General features: G+C 42.7%; 1 protein-coding gene across 1 annotated transcript; it reads left to right on the top strand.

The window, feature by feature from the left end:
* Positions 1-4106: 4106 nt before the first annotated feature.
* LOC140574555 (NXPE family member 3-like) lies at positions 4107-19840 on the top strand. The gene is made up of 6 exons (XM_072694410.1): positions 4107-7706; positions 9070-9579; positions 10641-10915; positions 13535-13605; positions 14125-14331; positions 17115-19840. The coding sequence occupies exons 1-6, from the start codon at positions 7578-7580 to the stop codon at positions 17645-17647; spliced, it is 1725 nt and encodes a 574-aa protein (XP_072550511.1). The 5' UTR covers positions 4107-7577; the 3' UTR covers positions 17648-19840.
* The last annotated feature ends 530 nt before the right edge of the window (positions 19841-20370 follow it).

Raw genomic sequence — 20370 nt, 5'->3', positions numbered from 1 at the left:
AACTCTGTGCTTTAAGCAAAGCGTTGAGTGATGCCACTTTTAGTTCCATTGAGAACCTTCCATCAAGAACCTTAAATGTGATAAAGAATTATTACATAAGGTGAAGCTTCTTTAGACCTTTCAAAGGTTCTTCACATTCACACATCTCTTTACAAACACGGCGCTTTATGGAACTGACTGTGGTTCTTTAATGGCTTTAACCTTTAAACTAGTCAAAGCAAACATACGTTTAAGAAGCTTGTTCAGCAGTAGGATATGTCCTCACATGAATGATCAGGTTTTCAACTGCCTCATCTAAAACCAGCTGGGCTGGATTTTCTCCTTTTTGTTTTTTGTTTTGGTTCTTGGTTGCTCTCCGTGTTTTTTCTTGAATATATGTAAATAAGGCTCTATTCTAGGACCGCTATTATTTACATTATACATGTTAGCACTGGGTTCAGTTATAAGCAGACATGGCATTAGTTTCCACTGTTCTGCAGATGACACACAGCTCTATATTTCAGCCAAACCTGATGATAAATCTAGATTACAGAAAATGGAGGACTGTGTAAAGGATATAAAACTCTGGATGTCACATAACTTCCTTCTTCTTAACAGAGACAAAACCCAGCTTCTCATTTTAGGTCCAAAAGACACTAGAAATAAACCATCAGACTTAATGTTAGACTTGTCAGATTTTTCATCATTTGAGCATCATATAGCTAATATTAGTATAACAGCATTTCTACATCTTAGGAACATTGCCAAGTTCTTTATCTCTACAGGAACTTTAGTAAACTTCAGCTAGTTCAGAATACTGCAGCCAGGGGTCTTACTAAACCTAGAACATCTGACAATATCAGTCCTATGAGTCCTAGATCAGTCCTGATGAGTCCTGAGATCAGTTCTATCAGCACTGCACTGCTCCCAGTTCAGTTCAGCATTGATTATACAATTCTTCTATTAACATATAAAGCCCTACATGGCCTTGCTCCTGAGTACCTGCCAGATCTTATTACTGATTATGAACCATCAACATTACTTAGATCTCAGGGTGCTGCTTTTTACTCGTTCCCAAAAATCAGAAGAGCCTTTTCTTATAAAGCCCCCAACTCTAGAATAAGCTTCCAGATAATGTTTGGGACTCAGGCACAGTCTCAGTCTTTAAATCTAGGTTGAAAAGGTTTAGTTCAGCTTTTGGTAATTAATGTTTCCCTTTATATAAAGGTTGCAGGTCCAGGGGTTTGCGGACACAGGGAATTGTAGTACACTGAGATGCTGGAGCTGTCGTCTCGCTGCTTACACGCCATCACTCAGGTTTGTGGACGGTGGAGCAGATGGATGCTAGTGTTTCAGGGAGCTCCCGTGTCTGTGTTACCTTCTGGTTCTTTCCTTTTAATTAGGCTGTTATAGTCAGACCTGCCGGAGTCATCAGACACACTCTGTACTATAGAGTAACTGTACTATAGTAAAGGTATGGGTACTTTTTGCAACATGACATGAATTTCCCTGGACAGTGTTTTTGAGCCACGCTCAAAAGTAAACATTCTCTGTAGTTCTATTTTCTTTTGCAGTATCTCTTATATATGATGTCTTCCATCATTTGGTAAAAGATGTCAGTGCAATCTTAACGTTTGTTTTAGATGGTTATCAAGCAGAAACAGTGGGGCTATTTTTACACAGACCAGCTTTTGATTTTGTGGACATTTAATGAGTTAAGAGGCAACCTTTTCTAGTCAAATGTTTAATGTGTTATGGTTGATACATGAACTTCATTATTGACTCAACAGTGACTTTTTAATTTATGTTTATTACTTGTATGTAGGCTATAATAGCAGCATACAGCTATAGCACCCGTTATTTCACAAATAAGGGCTGGGATTCATGTGGAAAGCCAGTATAAACACATTCACACTCAGGAAGTCCTTGAGCTCTTGTCACCATGTGAAATCTTTACACTACAGCCTGTATAACTGTATCAGATCTATTTTATTGATCAAATGCATACAGGGCAGGCATTCAGTTCAACATCACTATGAGCTCCACACTAGAAAGTGAGAATTATGAGCCAGACGGGCATAACACATATAATACTTGTACAAAAAAAATGGGGCAACATTCTTGTAAAGCTCAGCAAATTCTATGCAACTATATTGTCATTATACTGTACACAGGGATGTACAGTGCCCTCCATAATTATTGGCACCCCTGGTTAAGATGTGTTCTTTAGCTTCTAATAAGTTTTTTTCTAAATAATAAAGGACCACAATGGAAAAAAGAGTAAAATCCAACCTTTAACTCAAGTGAATTTATTCAGTAGGAAAAAAATCCCACAGTAAGAAATAATGGTTTAACATCAAATCATGTGTGCCACAATTATTGGCACCCCTGATGTTAATACTTGGGTACAACCCCCTTTTGCCAACAAAACAGCACCTAATCTTCTCTTATAATGTTTCACAAGATGGGAGAATACAGATAGAGGGATCTTTGACCATTCCTCTTTGCACAATCTCTCTAAATCATCCAGCGACCTGGGTCCTCTCCTCTGCACCCTCCTCTTCAGCTCACCCCACAGGTTTTCAGTGGGGTTGAGGTCTGGGGACTGAGATGGCCATGGGAGGAGCTTGATTCTGTGTGTGGTGAACCATTTCTGTGTAGATTTGGCCAGATGTTTTGGGTCATTATCTTGCTGAAAGACCCAGTGACGACCCATCTTCAGCTTTTGGGCAGAAGCCTCCAGATTTAGTTTTAAAATGTCCTGGTATTTCAAAGCATTCATGATGCCATGCACCCTAACAAGGTTCCCAGGGCCTTTGGAGGAGAAACAGGCCCACAGCATCACTGATCCTCCCCCATATTTCACAGTGGGCATGAGGTGCTTTTCTGCATACTCAGCTCTTGTGTTACGCCAGACCCACTTAGAGCATTTGTTGCCAAAAAGCTCTATCTTAGTTTCATCTGACCAAAGCACACGGTCCCAGTGGAAGTTCAGTACTGCTTAGCAAACTCCAGACGTTTGCGTTTATGATTGTGAGTGAGAAAAGGTTTTTCAGTGCCTCCCAAACAGCCTGCTGGCATGCAGATAGCGCCTGATGGTTGTTTTGGAGACTTTGTGACGCCAAGAAGCTGCCATTTGTTGCAATTCTGTAACAGTGAGCTTTGGAGAGCTTTTTATTTCTCTGATTATCCTCCTCACTGAGCGTGGTGGCAGAATAAACCTGCGTCCTCGTCCAGGCTTGTTTACCACTGTTCCAGTTGTTTTAAACTTCTTAATAATTCCTCTGACAGCAGATATGGACAGGTGGAGGTCAGTGGCTATTTTCTTGTAGCCATTGCCTGACTTGTGGAGGTCAACACACATCTGCCTTACTTGAATGGTATGTTCCTTTGTCTTTCCCATGTTGAAGAGAAATGGCCTCTGTATCACGTCATATTTATACCCCAGGGAAACAGGAAGTTGTGAATTACTAATTAAATGTTCCTACATACTCTGATCAACTTCGTAAACGACTGTAGAATTGACAGAAATACTTTAATTACATTTATTTCCTAAGAAATGTTAGGGGTGCCAATAATTATGGAACAGGTGATTTTATGAAGAATAATTATTTCTTAGTCAGGGATTTTTTTTTTCCCCTTAAAATTCACTTGAGTTAAAGGTTGGATTTTACTCTTTTTTCCATCGTGGTCCTATATTATTTAGAAAAAACTCAATTTATTAGAAGCTAAAGAACACATCTTAACCAGGGGTGCCAATAATTATGGAGGGCACTGTATAGTACAGCCAAACCTTCACATTTAGGGCTGTGTGCACTTCCCCTCCTGAAGTCAACAAGCAGCTCTGTGGGTTTGCTGAGGTTAAAGCGAAAGATTGTTGTTAGTTTACCATTTTGCAAAGAGGCTTTTCTTCCTCACTTTGTGGTCCCTCATCATCATTGATGATGTTGTCGGTCGTTGTTATGTCGTCTGCAAACCGGATGATAGTGAAGGTGCGATGCAGTTGTAGGTGTAGAGCGTGGGTCAGAGAGCCTTGTGGTCTCAAAGTGGGCATAGCTGGTGACATAGGCTGCGGTTTGTGTGCTGTGCTTGTGTACTGTTCATCCACCAGACGGTACAATATTTAACCCTCTCTTCGTTTTTCTACCTTCTCTTTCTCCCATGTCTTGAGCTGCTTAATGCTGGTGCCAGCCTGTTTGTGGCTGGGTGCTGCTTCAAGCCTGGCTGCTGGACCGGTTTTCCCACTGGGAAACCCTCCTAACCCTTTCCTTTTTACTCCTTCTCTGTTTTTCTTCTTCCTGTCTCTCTCTAACTCTCTATCTCTCTATCATGCATCAAGATCCCCATGTTCCTGTGCTGCCCCGACCCAGCTCTCTACCCCCTCCGCCTACCCCGACCGCTGTCCGCTATCATGCATCCTGCTCTAGATCCTGGCCTGGCATTCTTTCACAGCAGGATGGCCTGAATGGACGTTGTGGACCAGTTTAATCCCCTTTCACAGTAACACTGAGCATGTGTCCTACACTCACCCACATCTTCACAACTAAGGACCTGCTCTCACATAACCCACATTTCTTTTTTTAATACAATATTTTTATTAGATGAACAAGTATTTAACATACAGGCATCAATAATCATATATAATTTCATCATATATCTCTGAACCCTCCCTCTACCCCTCCCCACTGCCCTGTTTAAACTGCCTTTAGTTTAAAACAGTGTATACAATAAACAAATGTATATACATGCATATATATCTAAATAAATACACACGCATAGACATGTACCAAACAAGGAGAGAAATAAACAAAACAGTCAGACATGGGGACATTATTGGTTAGCTATTACACACGTATGAAGATAAATTTGGAGCTAATCTCACTTAGCCTAAGGTGATATTTTGCATATTTTCAAAGTGGGTTAACACTGGGTTCCAAGTTTTAGCTTTATTTTTTTGGTTGATCTTTTAATAGAAAATGTAATATTTTTTATTTTAAGCCAGTGTGTACATTTAGGTGAGGGGTTGATTTCCAATCTAGCAAAATTCTTTTCCATGCTAGAAGTGTGGCAAAGGCCCGGGCGTCGCTCTTTTTATTATTCACTGATTCACTGCTTTCCAGAACCCCAAAGATAGTTGTTTCCAAGCTAGGCTGCACAACTACATCAAATGCTTCAGATAAAAATGTGAAAATGGCCGTCCAGACAATCTGGGACATGCCCAGAACATATGTGTCAGCAGCATGACAACGGCACATGTATCAGCAACGTTAGCGTAATTTTAGCCAATTTAGCTTTACTATAATGTACTTGGTGAAGGACTTGCAGGGCCTGGCATAGGATGATGTCCCAGTGATTCTGCTTAATGCCTTATCCCAGGTTTCATCAGACAGCTCCATTCCAAGCTCCTCCTCCATTCTGAATGCATTCTGTTGTATTTATAAGAGAGAGAATGGCAGAATATAGTCGTGAGATCAAGCCCCTGGGTCGTGAATAAAACTTTAGAATGGTATCTAGGTCTGATCTTTGGGGCAGACTACAGAAAGTTGAGCATTCTGTGTGAATAAAATGCTGTAGCTGAAAATAGGGAAATAAACTGTTTTGTGGAGACGTCTCCAAAACAGGCAAATATGCCATCTATAAAAAGATGAATTTGAATCTGAATTTATTTAGACCGTTCTGCAAACGGAGAATCTACTTTAGCATGAACCACATTTCTGCATTATTTCTGTCTGAACACTTTTTCTGCTGCTATCCAGTGTTGACCAGAGGTGGGTAGGTTCTCCTTTGTTTCTTCCTCATCCTTTGAAGATGTTTTTTCTGCCACTGTTGCCATTGTCTTGCTTAAAGGAGGCTTTCAACTTGAGCTTTGTGACAACATCCATGGTGAAAACCTCTTTCAAAATAAATCTGAATTGAATGGAATTGAATTGCTCCTGGATTCTGTATCACTGAATTGTGAGACTGTCTGTGTGCTTCAGGAAGTAATCCATCAGTAAAAATGTATCTTATTACAACAATGCATTTGCTTTTCCAGTTGTTTAGTAACCACTTCAAAACAGACATGAGTTGTCTCTGAATTTCCCTGAAACAGTCAGATAGCTGGGTGTGGGCATTACCCGCTGACTAGATCAGTTATACTAGAGTCCTGCTTTGTTGTGGTGGATAAAAAGTGCAGTGCCAGTTTAAAATCACGTAATGTAACGTTACGTAATGCTACACATCAACATTTCAGCTCACAAATGCTAATGCTTAGCTTTGTTTGCCCATCAACAGCTGCCATATCTAAACCAATTAAGAAAAAGTAGCTACAGACTAAACATCTTACACAGTATTTAATCAGTTCATCCAGATCAAACTGAGATACAGAACTGACAAATGTGAGTTAGGAGAACTTTAGACTTTAAACTGAGTTCAGTTAACTCAAACAACACTGTAATCAAGTACTCTCCCCTAAATAGAAAGTCATTTCCTGAGTAAGCCCCTGGGAAAAGGGGCGTGGCCACCATGACCTGATAGGCGTTGGGGCTCAGCTCAACTTGGCCTGAAACCCTCTTAAAGTAAGTGGTGGCCAGTGCTGTTCCAGCAGGGCTTGCATTAGATAGAGCTGCACTGGTGGACGGTAGTAGATCTCCAGCAACGGAATTGAACACCAACCCTGCCTTAACCTCAGTCTGAATGGGTGGGGCTACATTGGGGGTTATTTTTGTATCCAGTCCTGGTCCTGCAGATCCTGCCACCCTGGAGAACTCAAATCCAACACTGGATAAAAATAAGATAAACAAGGAAATGACCTCCCCCACTTTGGCTAGCTGCTTCTTTTCCCATGCTAAGTACAGTGTGACCAGCCTTCTCTGTTCAGGCATTAGAAGTTCACTCCCAGATGAACTGCACTGTGGTGGTGTCTGTTGTAAATGCTGCAGTCTGCGAACATCAGCGTTGAAGTACATGTCAGCGTGCAGTAGACTCAGGCTCTGACTGAGTCAGATAAAGTAACCAGTAGCAGTGTGTTTCTAGATAATTTGCAGATGATTGGCTTATCTGTAACTAACATTCAGCCGAACATCTGCTGAATTTCACACTGAGCTCAACGAATCGGACGAAAACGGCAGCGTTACAGGAGGAGCAAAAAAATACAGTTGGAGCATTTCTATTGGTCCACTCTTCATGAAATTCTGATCCAATATAAAGAAGGACTGTCCGATTCTCATTATGGAGAAAAGTGAAAAATGCTAAAAAATGGAGATGCAAGGTTTTCCATTCAATCTAATCCTAAACTAACACTAACCCAAACTTCAACCCAACACCTAAACCCAATCAAAATTATAAGACATGTAGGCTGAGGGGCTGTAGAGCCCACTGAAACTGCAATGTCAGTGACCCCACAGCCATATTTATGCCACATGCAGCACCATTAGGAGACCCCTGACCCATCACATGAGGAGCTTAATTAAAGGGGTGGTCCCCAGGACACTGGGCACCCCTGGGTTGGGGTGAGCCCTGGTGTATGGCTTCTGTAGAGTTCTCTTTTAGCTGCAGGTTTAGAAATGGTTCATTGCTCCCTGTCTATCTGATGTTGTTGATGGTGAGGAAGACGGGTAATGATGATGATGATGATGATATCTGCTACCCTGTGTGTTCTCCAGCAGGTGCACTGGAGAATGGGACAATACCTGAAGATTGTCATTATCATCATTGTTCTCAGCCTGATCATCTTGTGGTCCTTTTGGGTGAGGTCTAAACACAGAGAGCTACAGTCTCTCATTAGGGTGAATATTAATAACGCTCTAAATGTAGGTATTGTGATATACACTGAGGAGGCGGAGCTACAGTCTCTCATTAGGGTGAATATTAATAACGCTCTAAATGTAGGTATTGTGATGTACACTGAGGAGGCGGAGCTACAGTCTCTCATTAGGGTGAATATTAATAACGCTCTAAATGTAGGTATTGTGATGTACACTGAGGAGGAGGAGCTACAGTCTCTCATTAGAGTGAATATTAATAACGCTCTAAATGTAGGTATTGTGATATACACTGAGGAGGCGGAGCTACAGTCTCTCATTTGGGTGAATATTAATAACGCTCTAAATGTAGGTATTGTGATATACACTGAGGAGGCGGAGCTACAGTCTCTCATTAGGGTGAATATTAATAACGCTCTAAATGTAGGTATTGTGATATACACTGAGGAGGCGGAGCTACAGTCTCTCATTAGAGTGAATATTAATAAGGCTCTAAATGTAGGTATTGTGATATACACTGAGGAGGCGGAGCTACAGTCTCTCATTAGGGTGAATATTAATAAGGCTCTAAATGTAGGTATTGTGATATACACTGAGGAGGCGGAGCTACAGTCTCATTAGGGTGAATATTAATAAGGCTCTAAATGTAGGTGTTGTGATATACACTGAGGAGGCGGAGCTACAGTCTCATTAGGGTGAATATTAATAACGATCTAAATGTAGGTATTGTGATATACACTGAGGAGGCGGAGCTACAGTCTCTCATTAGGGTAAATATTAATAACTCTAAATGTAGGTATTGTGATGTACACTGAGGAGGCGGAGCTACAGTCTCTCATTAGGGTGAATATTAATAACACTCTGAATGTAGGTATTGTGATATACACTGAGGAGGCGGAGCTACAGTCTCTCATTAGGGTGAATATTAATAACGCTCTAAATGTAGGTATTGTGATGTACACTGAGGAGGAGGAGCTACAGTCTCTCATTAGAGTGAATATTAATAACGCTCTAAATGTAGGTATTGTGATATACACTGAGGAGGCGGAGCTACAGTCTCTCATTAGGGTGAATATTAATAACGCTCTAAATGTAGGTATTGTGATATACACTGAGGAGGCGGAGCTACAGTCTCTCATTAGAGTGAATATTAATAAGGCTCTAAATGTAGGTATTGTGATATACACTGAGGAGGCGGAGCTACAGTCTCATTAGGGTGAATATTAATAAGGCTCTAAATGTAGGTATTGTGATATACACTGAGGAGGCGGAGCTACAGTCTATAAACAGTGTAATTAATAACTAGCGCTGTAACGCTGGCTAACTTACTGTTGATCCTCTGTCGCAGGAGAAGCTGCCTGTTGTTTTTTTAGCATTTAAATCAGTCACAGTTCTCAAACCAGAGACTACGCGTTTCCTACTGACAACAGAGAGCTATAATGTTGATGTGTCCAGTGTTCCACCTGCCACCCACACTGACCTCTCCTTCATCTCACCTGAAGAACTACAATCCATAGAAAAGGCCCTGAAGTGGCCGGTCCCACCCACCACCATTACTGCAGCCAATCAGATAACGAGCCCGAACACGAGCTCGTACGCATTGCTGAATCCAAGAGAAAGCTACAGAGTTGGGGACAGAATTACAGTGATCATAACAGCGAGGGACGGCCTGAAGAACCCAAAAACGTACGGCGGGGATTTCTTCCAGGCTAAGCTGTTTAACAAGGAGCTGAAAGCGAGTGTTTTCGGGCAGGTGGTTGACCACGACAATGGCATCTATACTGTCACCTTCAGGCTGCTCTGGGAAGGACTGGCCAGTGTCTCCATACGGATGATCCACTCCAGTGAGGCTGTGGAGGTGGGCTATGTCAAATTAAAGTGAGAGTTTAAATTATATTAAAAACATCTAACATATCATTTCAACCTTACAACAAAGCTTAGCCCTGGAGCAATGATTTGATTATAACTTAGAAAATTGACTTTTTAGGTAATGAACAACTTTCATTACCTATAACTACGTTAGGCTGTTTACACCTTGCATTAAAATGTGGGTAATGTCTGAATCATACTCTGAAATACTCTTTAAGCTTAGAACCCTTTACTCCAAAAGGCATAACATACATTTTCTTATCAGTTGCTAAATCCCTCACAGCAGATATTGAATCATTTATAGCCATTACTGAATCCCTTACAGCAGGTAATAAATCATTTAAACATGTTCAGAACCATTTATTGCAGTTTCTGAACCATGTACAGCAGTTACTGAATCATTTAGAGCAGTGACTGAATAATTTATGGCACTTACGGAATGATTTATTGCCGCTACTTAATCCTTTACAGCAGTTACTGAATCATTTAACAATATTCGGAACCACTTATAGCAGTGACTGAATTATTTATAGCAGTTAGTAAATCATTTATAGCTGTTACTGGATCACTTACAGCAGTTAATGAACAGTTTATAGTTGTTACTAAACTATTTATAGCAGTTAGTAAATCATTTATAGCCATTACTGAATCATTCAAAACAGTTGCTGAATCCCTTACAGCAGTTAATGAATCATTTAAATATGTTCTGAACCATTTATTGTTGTTACTGAATACTTTACAGCAGGTAATGAATCATTTAACAATGTTCTGAACCATTTATAGCCACTATTGAATCGTTTAGAGAAGTTACTGAATCATATATAGCTGTTAGTGGATCATTTATAGCAGTTACTGAATCATTTATAGCTGTTACCGAATCGTTTAGAGCAGTGATTGAAAGATTTATGCCACTTACCGATCCAGCAGTGATTCATTTAGTAGCCTACTGAACACCTAAACACAGTCGTATGTTAACTGAGCTGAGCTTGAGCAGGAGACTGGAGCTCAGAGCAATAAAGCTGATTACAGCTGTACTTGCTTGCATGGCAGGTCCTAGGCAGGCACAGAGAACGCGATCCGGACAAGGTGTACTTCTTCGGGGTGTTCAGAGGGGATGGTCAAGAGGAGCAAGTGGTGTGTAATGCCCAGACGAGTATAAGGTTGGTACAGGACTCTTCGTGCTGCTGTGAATACAGACTGGGGACCATCGGGGAAACATGGTTTTGCCGTAAACCCAAGAGTCTGCCGTGCTCAGCCTGGGTGGACCACAACATGGGAGGATACCAGGCGCAGCTGTCCACCCTGGAGTCCACCCTGTTGCACAGGTAAGTGTGCATTTGCATACATGAATCATATCAGTGTGTGTTCGCATGATTAGACTGTAAGGCGGTTGGTTTGGAGGCTGCAGAGTGCCAACTGTAGAGCCTGGCAAGATCAGAACTCACTGGTGTATTCTAAAAATACTGTGACATCGCTCCAAACATAAAAGCTGGACTATCAGTTCACCTTTTTTTTGCAGACATAGCCCACAGGCACACAGTCTAATCAGCTTCATTTCTTCTGTCCTTGCTGCTTTTAGCTCTGGCATTCATGTTTTCTGTTGGATCTGAGTTTGGAAGAAACATTAGGGTCACATTAGAGCAGATTGTGGGATTGTTTAGACCAGTTAGTCTCCAACCGTGGTCCTGGGGGGTCTCCTCACTGCACCTCTTAGTGTGTATCCTGCTCAAAACACTCATCAGCTAATCAACAAGCCTTTTCTGAGGTGAACGTAGTGTAGTGGAGCAGGAAACCTCTCAAATGTGCAGGACAGGTGGTCCTCCAGGACTAGTCCAGTCCAGATGTACTTTTATTTCTACCGTCCAAGAAAAGCTTCCTACTAGATTCTGGAGGAGCATTAGGGAGATCAGGATGTTGGATGATTGATCACCATCCCATCTTATTCTCAGCTCCCCAACTCATCTCAAATTATTGGATGAAGCACCACCATCAGCATTTGCATATTACATTCATGCAGACTTTGAGGCCAACCCTAATCCACCTCATCCAAACAGTTACTGCCGTCAGAAGTCAGAAGAGATTGAACGGAAGCCATGGAACCAGCTGCGCAACCTCAAATGCTGATGGTGGTGCTCCATCCTGAGCTGTGTCTGAAACTGTGCCCTAATCACTATATAGTGCACTGACATGGAATACCCATAATTCATTGCATTGTTTGGTTTAAAGATTTGGTGCAGCTTCTCGGAGGAAGGCCGTCATTGTGATCAACTGCAATTTTAAATCAATCAAACAAATCAATCAACGTCAATTAAGAACAATTACACATGCTAAAGTGCTGAATCAGGAGAGAGAAGCAGGTTAGCATTAGCTTAGTTAGCAGGATAACAGTCAGCTCTCCACAGAACATGCTCAGGTCTGTCTGACCGAAAGCCTGCTTATACACGCTTAGATGAGAACGGCTCTGATTGGCTGCTGTTGGAGTGATAAATGAGAGGCCGGTTCTTCTGGGTTTGGACTCATACCTTCCTATCTAAAGCTGGATCAGCTAGCTAGCAGGCTAAACATCTAGGCTTTTAATCAAACTCAGCACAGAAATCAGACACATCAGACACGCTGTTATCTTGAAATGCTGTCCTTATTTTGAGATACTGTCTACATTTTTAAACACTATGGTATTCTGTATTACCGTGTTACTGTGTGAGGACTTTTGTTACAGAAGGGAGGGAGGCTTTAGCATAGATACGAGGCAGAGCAGATTGGACGGAGCTCTGGTTTGGTACACGCTGCTGCTGTGAGTTTTTTCATTAGACAGGAAGTTTAAGCCCTCTCACCAGTGTCCTCCACCCTCCCGGTTGTTCCTGGCCTAGTTTTTTTTATCTATCATATGTATTTGCCTGCTGGATTGAATCCTCGTAACGACTGTGGCTCTCGCGTGAACGTCCATAACGCACATGTGCACTTGCAACCCGTCTCCTCCTCGTTACCCATGGCACAATTTCCCCATATTCTTAGCTCGTTTACGTGCTTTGGGAAGACAACTGAACGCTCTGGATTCTGGATTCAGTATGTCTTGTGTTCTGTTGCTAAAGAGAAACTCATCATTATCTTTCTGGTGGGCTGAGTAATTATGGAGAATGAGGTTTGTACTCTTTGATTTCTGACAGTTATTTACTCTACATACAGTAAACAAAGCACTGATGCAACCAAACCCTCACTGGCAGGTCATAAACAGTCATTATGTGCCAGTAATGACAGGCTGTAAGTCCAACAGTGTTCAGACAGCCCCTCTGTTGAGTTAAGGCATATTCAACGCTGAGTTGGAGTGATGATGCTGCACTGAACACCTTTGGAGTGAACTGAAGTGATGAAGCTCCAGTGCAGTAGTTTGGGATGAGTTTGATGAAGCTCTAATTTGCACCTTTGGGATCAGATGGAATTATGACACTTCAACAAACACCTTTGGGATGAGTTGGGATGTTGAAGCTCCACTGAAGTAGTTTGGGATGAGTTTGAGTGATGAAGCTTTTAAGCTTTTAGGTGGAGTGTTGAAGCGATGACTGCGATCACATGCAAAATGAATTAGCACCACTGCAAACGTCCTGGTGTGCATATAGCACATTTATCTAATATACACTACATATCCAAATGTTCATGGACACCGCTTCCAATGAATGCGTTTAGCTCCTAAAAGTTGCACCCATTGCTGACACAGATGTGCAAATGCACACACACTGCTCCTCCAGAATCTAGTGGAAAGTCTTCTTCTCTGGACAGTAGAGACAGTTACTCCAACAGAAGCAGGATCAGCTCTTTTTAGTACCCTTGATTTCAATACTTTTGTCCTTAGTAGTAATAGTGTCCATAGTGTAATAAGAAATTAATGTCTATACATTTAAAAGAATAGATGAATGGACCTCTCCCTCTCCCCTTATGTCTGTCTGCAGCAGCAACACTAACGTTGTTCTGTCTGGAAGTGACCTCACAGTGAACGTGTTTCATCATGACCTGATCTCAGGTACGTTCCTGCAGTGTGTTCACAAACAGAGAAAAAAACATGCTCCATGTGTTTCTACTGTCATATGAAGAGCAGTCACCCTCTGTGCTGTACGTGGCTGTGTTCTGATACTCACCGTACTGACTGAAGGATAGTGTCGCTAAGTCATTACTCTGCTTCCCCAGGGGGCTCGTTAGTTTTACACATCTTACAGCAGGTGCTAATTGGTGGGATATAAGCCTCCATTACTTATTAATTACATTAGCATTGTAGCTCCAGTGCTAATTGGTGGGGTATGAGCTTCCATTATTTGTTAGCTGTAATAGCAGTGTAGCTTCATTGCTCATTAAGTTTCACCTTGGTGACTACAGAACAACTGCCTGGAAGTACTAACCACTTTAGCTCAAGCATTATTATTATTATAATTGTTATTATTATTATTATTATTATTATTTGTTTAGATATTATTACTGTTTTAATTAAATTCATTAATTACACTTTGCGACTCACTGCTGAATCATGTGCGTGTGTGTTGTTTAGGTGAGAGTGTGAAGTGTGTTCCAGGACTGGGCACTCCATCACCAGCTGGTTTCTATCTGCAGGACAGGTGGACATCACTGTTGTGCAACGCCCAGTCCTTCCCCTTAGCCAATCAGATTACAGCATGCTTGAAAGACAAGCAGGTTCTGATGATGGGGGACTCCACACTGAGGCAGTGGTACGAGTACCTGCTGAGCCAAGTACCAAGTACGTCAAACACACACACACACACACACACACACACAGTTAGACAATCCCTCCTTAAACCACAGCACTTAAGAGAGGCACAAACCCTGTCTGTCCAAAAGTATTCAGATCCTCCTTTAATTAGGGGATTTAAGGCACACCCCTCTCAGATTATATGTTTCAAGTTCTAACCTGAGTCTAAATTACAATGGATATACTGATGTACACAGTCACTGGGGGGAGCAGAACAGCTGACTGTATATATAATAAATCTGATCCATATGAACATGCGTGTATTTCCACATACACGCATGTTCATGTGATATACTATATATGCAGTACACACGTTTGTGTTTTTATGACATAAACAGTGAATTGATGTTCACACAGTAAATTACGCTCATTTATTTAAAGCAAGGATTTCCTTTTCCATGGTCCAGACCCTTTATTTAGCACTGGAACTTCTGAAGCAGCTTGAAGCGTCCGGGAGCAGACCCTGCAGACCGGGCCAGTGAAAGCTACTTGAAAGGGCCCTTCATTGAGTCACCCTTTACTTATTAGACCTGGAGGTTATATTTTCAGAGAAAGCATGTGACGCGTAGTGCATCCCATCAGCTGATAGACATTACGCATGTTCTGCATGTGAGCAGATGAATGTCGCTGTTGTAAACTCTCCTCTGAAAGTAGTGGAGGACACACAGAGGGTGGTGTAAAACAACCCAGCCCTGGGGGTGACAGACCACCCAAAAAGTTACTTCAAGAAAATTCAAGTAAACATCTGCATGTTTACAGTCTGCATCCAGCCGGAGATCCGCTGACATCACCAAACTGTTGCATTCTTTCCTTCTCCCCTGATAAAGTTCTTCGTTGTGTTGGCAGTGTGCTTCAGGTCATGGTCTTGCTGCAGGACCCTGTGTCTCTATGAATTGGCTTCTGTAGACTTCTGGATCCTGCTGCTGCTGCTGCCATCATGAGTTAAGACTTAGTCACACCTGACAAAAAAGGGTAGATATTTTACATAGTGGACCACTGCTGCTGGTCCACCCTGCTCTCCTCAACCTCCCTCTCTTCCACACAAGGCCTCATTAGCGAGGGAAGCTCTAGTTTGCGGTTCTTTGTGGACACAATCAGACTAGGATGCACCTAGATACGACTAAACGGTGTAAAGTAAAGTACTTACCATCATCCCCCAGCCGTTCAGCTCTGTTCCTGACACTGGGAGGTTAGGACTCAACACACGTCTAACTATCAACACAGCTAATACAATCAAAGGGGGATCAGCTTGACTGGCTAACTAGTAGCATGATAGCTAATACAGTAGAGGGAGTGGAACAGCTCTGCTCGCTAACGAGTTGCATGCTAGCCACATGGGCTGGCTAATGTACTGGGTCCTAAATGGTCCTAGATGATACTTCATCAACTACATTGATGAGTTTATTTTACGTAGGAAAGTAAAATCTGATCCGACTGGACGCATTTTACTGACAAGTGTAAACAGAATCTGATGACGGTGGATCCAGATACTGTGAACTGAGCGGCTCAGTGGTCCAATGCGCTTCCACTATGGTCCGGGGGTCGTGAGTTCAGATTGGCCGTGCTCTCTCCAGGTGGGTAGATGGCGCTCTCTCCAAGCGATGTTGGCCGGCAGAGACGTCTGTTAGCTGGTGGGGTGGAGCTGGGGACCCAACACTTTCCTCAGAGCATGTCGAATGCCTGGCGATGTTGGATCAGTATCGGAGCAGACGTGTTGAGAAACATTAGACAAACAAACAAAAAACTCTTGCACTTTCTGTCCAGATCGAATGTCTGTATCTGTTCTGGTACTGTCCGGATATGAAACGTGAGTGGGATTTGGACTCAAGTGCAGTAAATTTATTCATTTAATGAATCTACCTTTTTTTTTGGGGGGGGGTATTATAGTATGTAAGCTTGGTGATGGTGACTGTTTTAAGTCAAGATTGGTGCTTGGTGAGTCTGTGGCTGTGGTGGAGTTTGAACTCCCAACCCTGGTAATGGAAGTCCAGTGTGTTTCCACCGCGCCTCCACAGCTGTGAGAAGTGGGAGTATACAAACTGTTTAAAAGCAATACAGAAAAATGGACAGGAAACACCAGGAGTGCCATTTACTAAAATAAAGGACAATCCAAACTGTTTCCAACTCAAACTATTTTCTTTTTTTGGTCTTGTTTTTCTTCACTGTTCACAACTTAAGCTCTCTTCCTTTTTCGCTTTTCTTCACAACTTACTTCTGACTGTTCGCAACAACAACAAACAAATTCAAGCTCATGACCCCCAGGTGCCATAGTAGCAGGGCATTAGACTGCTGAGCCACTCTGAGTGTGTTGCTGCTTGTTTGGTTTGCAACCATGTCAACAGAGCTCTGGATGGTCAGCCTGATTTTAACGCAACCACATAACACTGAAATGAGAGCAAAAGTAGGCTGTGTCACAGTCCGTCAGTTTCAGACTCTGTGTAAAAGACATCATTAATACACAAGTGCTCATTTTTTACACCATCAGTTAACACCTCCATCAAATAGTACAGCAGTCCCAGAAGCAGCCATCTCCCAAGCCATGACACTGCCTCCACCATGCTTGACAGATGGGCTTGTATGGTGGAGGGATACAAAGTAGCATCACTGTTTTATCATTATCATCATCATTCCATATAAAACACAGAAGACTCATGTAGCTTCACTGGTGGGTTTGGATAGGAGATAAATTATGGGCTGTATATGTGCTGTAGTCATGGCGACCGACACCTGCTGCCATTCACCACCACTGTTGTCTTTCTGTGTTTTCGCAGCCCTCAAGCAGCTCAACCTGTTCACCTCCACCAAGTCTGGACCGTTCGAGGCGGTGGACACGGGCAACAACATACGTCTGATGTGGCGAGCCCACGGTCTTCCGATCCGAACGAGCTTGACCCCCCGTGCTGACCTGCACTGCATCGCCTCCGAGATGGACGCCCTAGCCGGAGGTCAGCACTCTGTTGTGGTGTTCACCATCTGGGCACACTTCACCACCTTTCCGCTGACCACATACTTACGGAGGCTGGCAGGAATCCGCAGCGCCGTCCGATCCCTCCTCCAGAGGGCGCCGCAGACCCTCGTGGTGATCAAGACGGCTAACACGGGCTACAAGGACGTTTACGGCAGTGACTGGTTGTCGTGGCAGCTGGACTCTGCGTTGAGGATGATGTTTAGGGAGCTGCCCGTTGTGTTTATTGACGCTTGGCAAATGACATCATGCCACAGCTCGCCAGATAACATTCACCCCCCTCATGAGGTCATCCAGAACGAGGTAGACATGTTCCTCTCGTTTGTGTGTCCACGGTGACGAACACACAGATACACTGACTAGCCATAACATTAATACCACCTCCTCATTCACACACTCATTGTCCATTCTATCAGCTCCACTGACCATACAGGAGCACTGTGTAGTTCTAGAGTTCCAGACTGTAGATCATCTGTTTCTCTGCCGACTCTCTTAACCTGGCGGTATTAATGTTATGGCTGATCGATGTATAGAGATTATAGAGTGTACACCACAGGGTTGTCCAGATCCAGGTCTGATCTGGATATAAAGCAGTTTTAAAGTGCCTTAGTAGAAGCGTGTTCTTATAGAGGGTTCTTTAGGACAGGCCATAATCCTGGGGTTCCCTGCACTGAGACATCCTGTTTGGAGCAGAGCAAACACTAAAATATGCAGAACAAGAGTTTCTCCAGGACCAGTGTTGAGAACTTCTGCTATATAAATCCGTGACAACTTAAAGAACCATTTGGACGCTTCAATGGAAGGTCTTCAGATGAAGATGGTTCTGTATAGAACTATTTGAAATCTACTTTTTTGTAGCCCATAAAGAAGACTGCCGTCTTCATGGCGAGTCGGCGGGTCAGCTTTTATAAAGTGGTGGAGTGTCTCTTGTTGAGGCAGCTGGACAGAATGTGTTTATATGAGAAAAATACACCTTTGTGTGTGTCCAGCAGGGGATTTTCACCCCTCCCCTTTTACTCCTCATTGCTCCCTAGCAGCTCACCAGAGAGTCTGATTACACCTGGCATTAGCAGCGCTTTTATTTCTTTAGGCTTCATCTGTCTCCATGCTTATCTGAGTCTTGGTCCCTCCCAGAGGTTCTTTCTCTCGCTCTGGGGGAGATCTTCCTCTGGTTCCCTCACTGGGGGCTCAGACCAGATCTCTATAAAAGTCCTGCTCTCTATAAATAAGGTTCAGATGCTTTAGACGTTTTTTGGGTTAATTAGCCATTGTTTCTTCTAGGAGCTTCATTACACCTGGCATTAGTGGCGGTTAGGGTGAATTGGTGAGCGCTTTTGGATAAAAACACGCTGTGATTGGATTACAATCGGATTACTCAAACCATATTCGGAGGTGGTCAGAGACGAATCTCGTCCACATTTAAGATTTTTTTTTTTAAATAGTTGAAATAAGTGTGTAAAAACCGTGTGCGTGATAAACTGCCCATCTTCACGCGGCTGTCGTATTTATATTCCAGATTAAAATGTATTGAGAGATATTTATTGATCATTATTGAGAAGTATTTTATCTGGATAAAGCGTCGCTATTTAACTTTATTAAATGGGAATCACTTATTAACAAGTTTAACAATATAATATTGTTGTTGCTACGCTGGCATATACAGCTGATACCAACAGGTAAAGCCAGCTATCGTGCACTTGTTATCCGCTATTGAGCTAACCTTGCGCAAGATCAGCTGATAATTGGGATACAAGTAAAATAATAAAGTGATAAAACACTGTTAAGGGTGGGGGGCAACTCGGCTGGCTAGCCAGCAGCATGATAGCTAATTCAGTTGAGGGGGTGGATCAGCTCTGCTGGCTAACGAGTTGCATACTGGGTCCTAAAAGGTCCTAGATGATACTTCTACTACATGTTGATGAGTTAAAATCGGATCTCCTCTGATCGGACTGGAAGCATTTTATTGACAAGTGTAAACAGAATCTGGTGACGGTCGATCCAGATACTGTGATCTGAGCGAAACAGAGGTCCAATGTGTTTCCACTAGGAGTACTATTATTGCAAGAGAGCACAATTGGCCGTGCTCTCTCCAGGTGGGTAGATGGCGCTCTCTGCAAGCGATGTTGACCTGCAGAGACGTCTGTTAGCTGGTGGGGTGGAGCTGGGGACCCAACACTTTCCTCAGAGCATGTCGAATGCCTGGCGATGTTGGATCAGTATTGGAGCAGACGTGTTGAGAAACATTAGACAAACAAACAAAAAACACTTGCACTTTCTGTCCAGATCGAATGTCTGTATCTGTTCTGGTACTGTCCGGATATGAAACGCAAGGCAGGTGTGAACAGGCTGATTGCCTCCGATTTCCTCAGGTTTTGGGTTGTACTGCTGTGTGAGGTAGAGGGTGAATATATGGGAGATTAGCTGTTTGTATTGTCGTCAATGTGATTGTAAATGATTGTATTAACTACACTTTATGTGCAAATGTTTGTGGACACCCCTTTTAATGAATACATTCAGCTACTTTAATCTGCACCAATTGTTGACACGGATGTGCAAATGCACACACAGCTGGTCTAGTCCCTGTAGAGAAGAAGTGCTGCCAATAGAATAGGACTCTCTGGAGCAGAGGGGTATAAAGCCCCCCAGCATTGAGGAGCTGTGGAGCAGTGGAAGAGCTGTGCTCTCTGGAATGATGGTGGAGGAGTTGGGGATGATGAGGTGGGGTGATTATCATCATCCAACATCCTGACCTCACTAACCCTCTTGTTACTGAATACAATCAAATCCTCACAGCAATGCTTCTCCCAAATCTAGTAGAAAGTCTTGTTTCCTGGACAGTAGAGACAGTTACTCCAACAAAAGCAGATTTTAATTTATTTATTTTAATTTATTTTTAATGAATGAGCAGGTGTCCCAATACTTTTGCCCATATTGTGTAGAATGGTGCTCATATTTCCCCTCATATTACAACCAAACTAGAACTTCATCAGGGGTGATGTTCTTCACTGGACAGTCGATATGTTTGTTCTCTTAAACAGGGAAATTCCACTGAATTTTATTCA

This window comes from Salminus brasiliensis, chromosome 12 (genome assembly GCF_030463535.1).
Source record: "Salminus brasiliensis chromosome 12, fSalBra1.hap2, whole genome shotgun sequence".
NCBI lineage: Eukaryota > Metazoa > Chordata > Actinopteri > Characiformes > Bryconidae > Salminus > Salminus brasiliensis.
Note: the sequence above shows the minus strand (reverse complement) of the source record. Positions and strands in the feature narration are given on the sequence as shown.

Excerpts from the sequence above, each read along its gene's own strand:
- LOC140574555 (XM_072694410.1), top strand. The coding sequence starts at position 7,578 with ATGATGATGATGATGATGATATCTGCTACCCTGTGTGTTCTCCAGCAG. Across the intron at positions 13,606-14,124 it reads TCATCATGACCTGATCTCAG|GTGAGAGTGTGAAGTGTGTT; the intron begins GTACGTTCCTGC and ends TGTGTTGTTTAG. Across the intron at positions 14,332-17,114 it reads CCTGCTGAGCCAAGTACCAA|CCCTCAAGCAGCTCAACCTG; the intron begins GTACGTCAAACA and ends GTGTTTTCGCAG.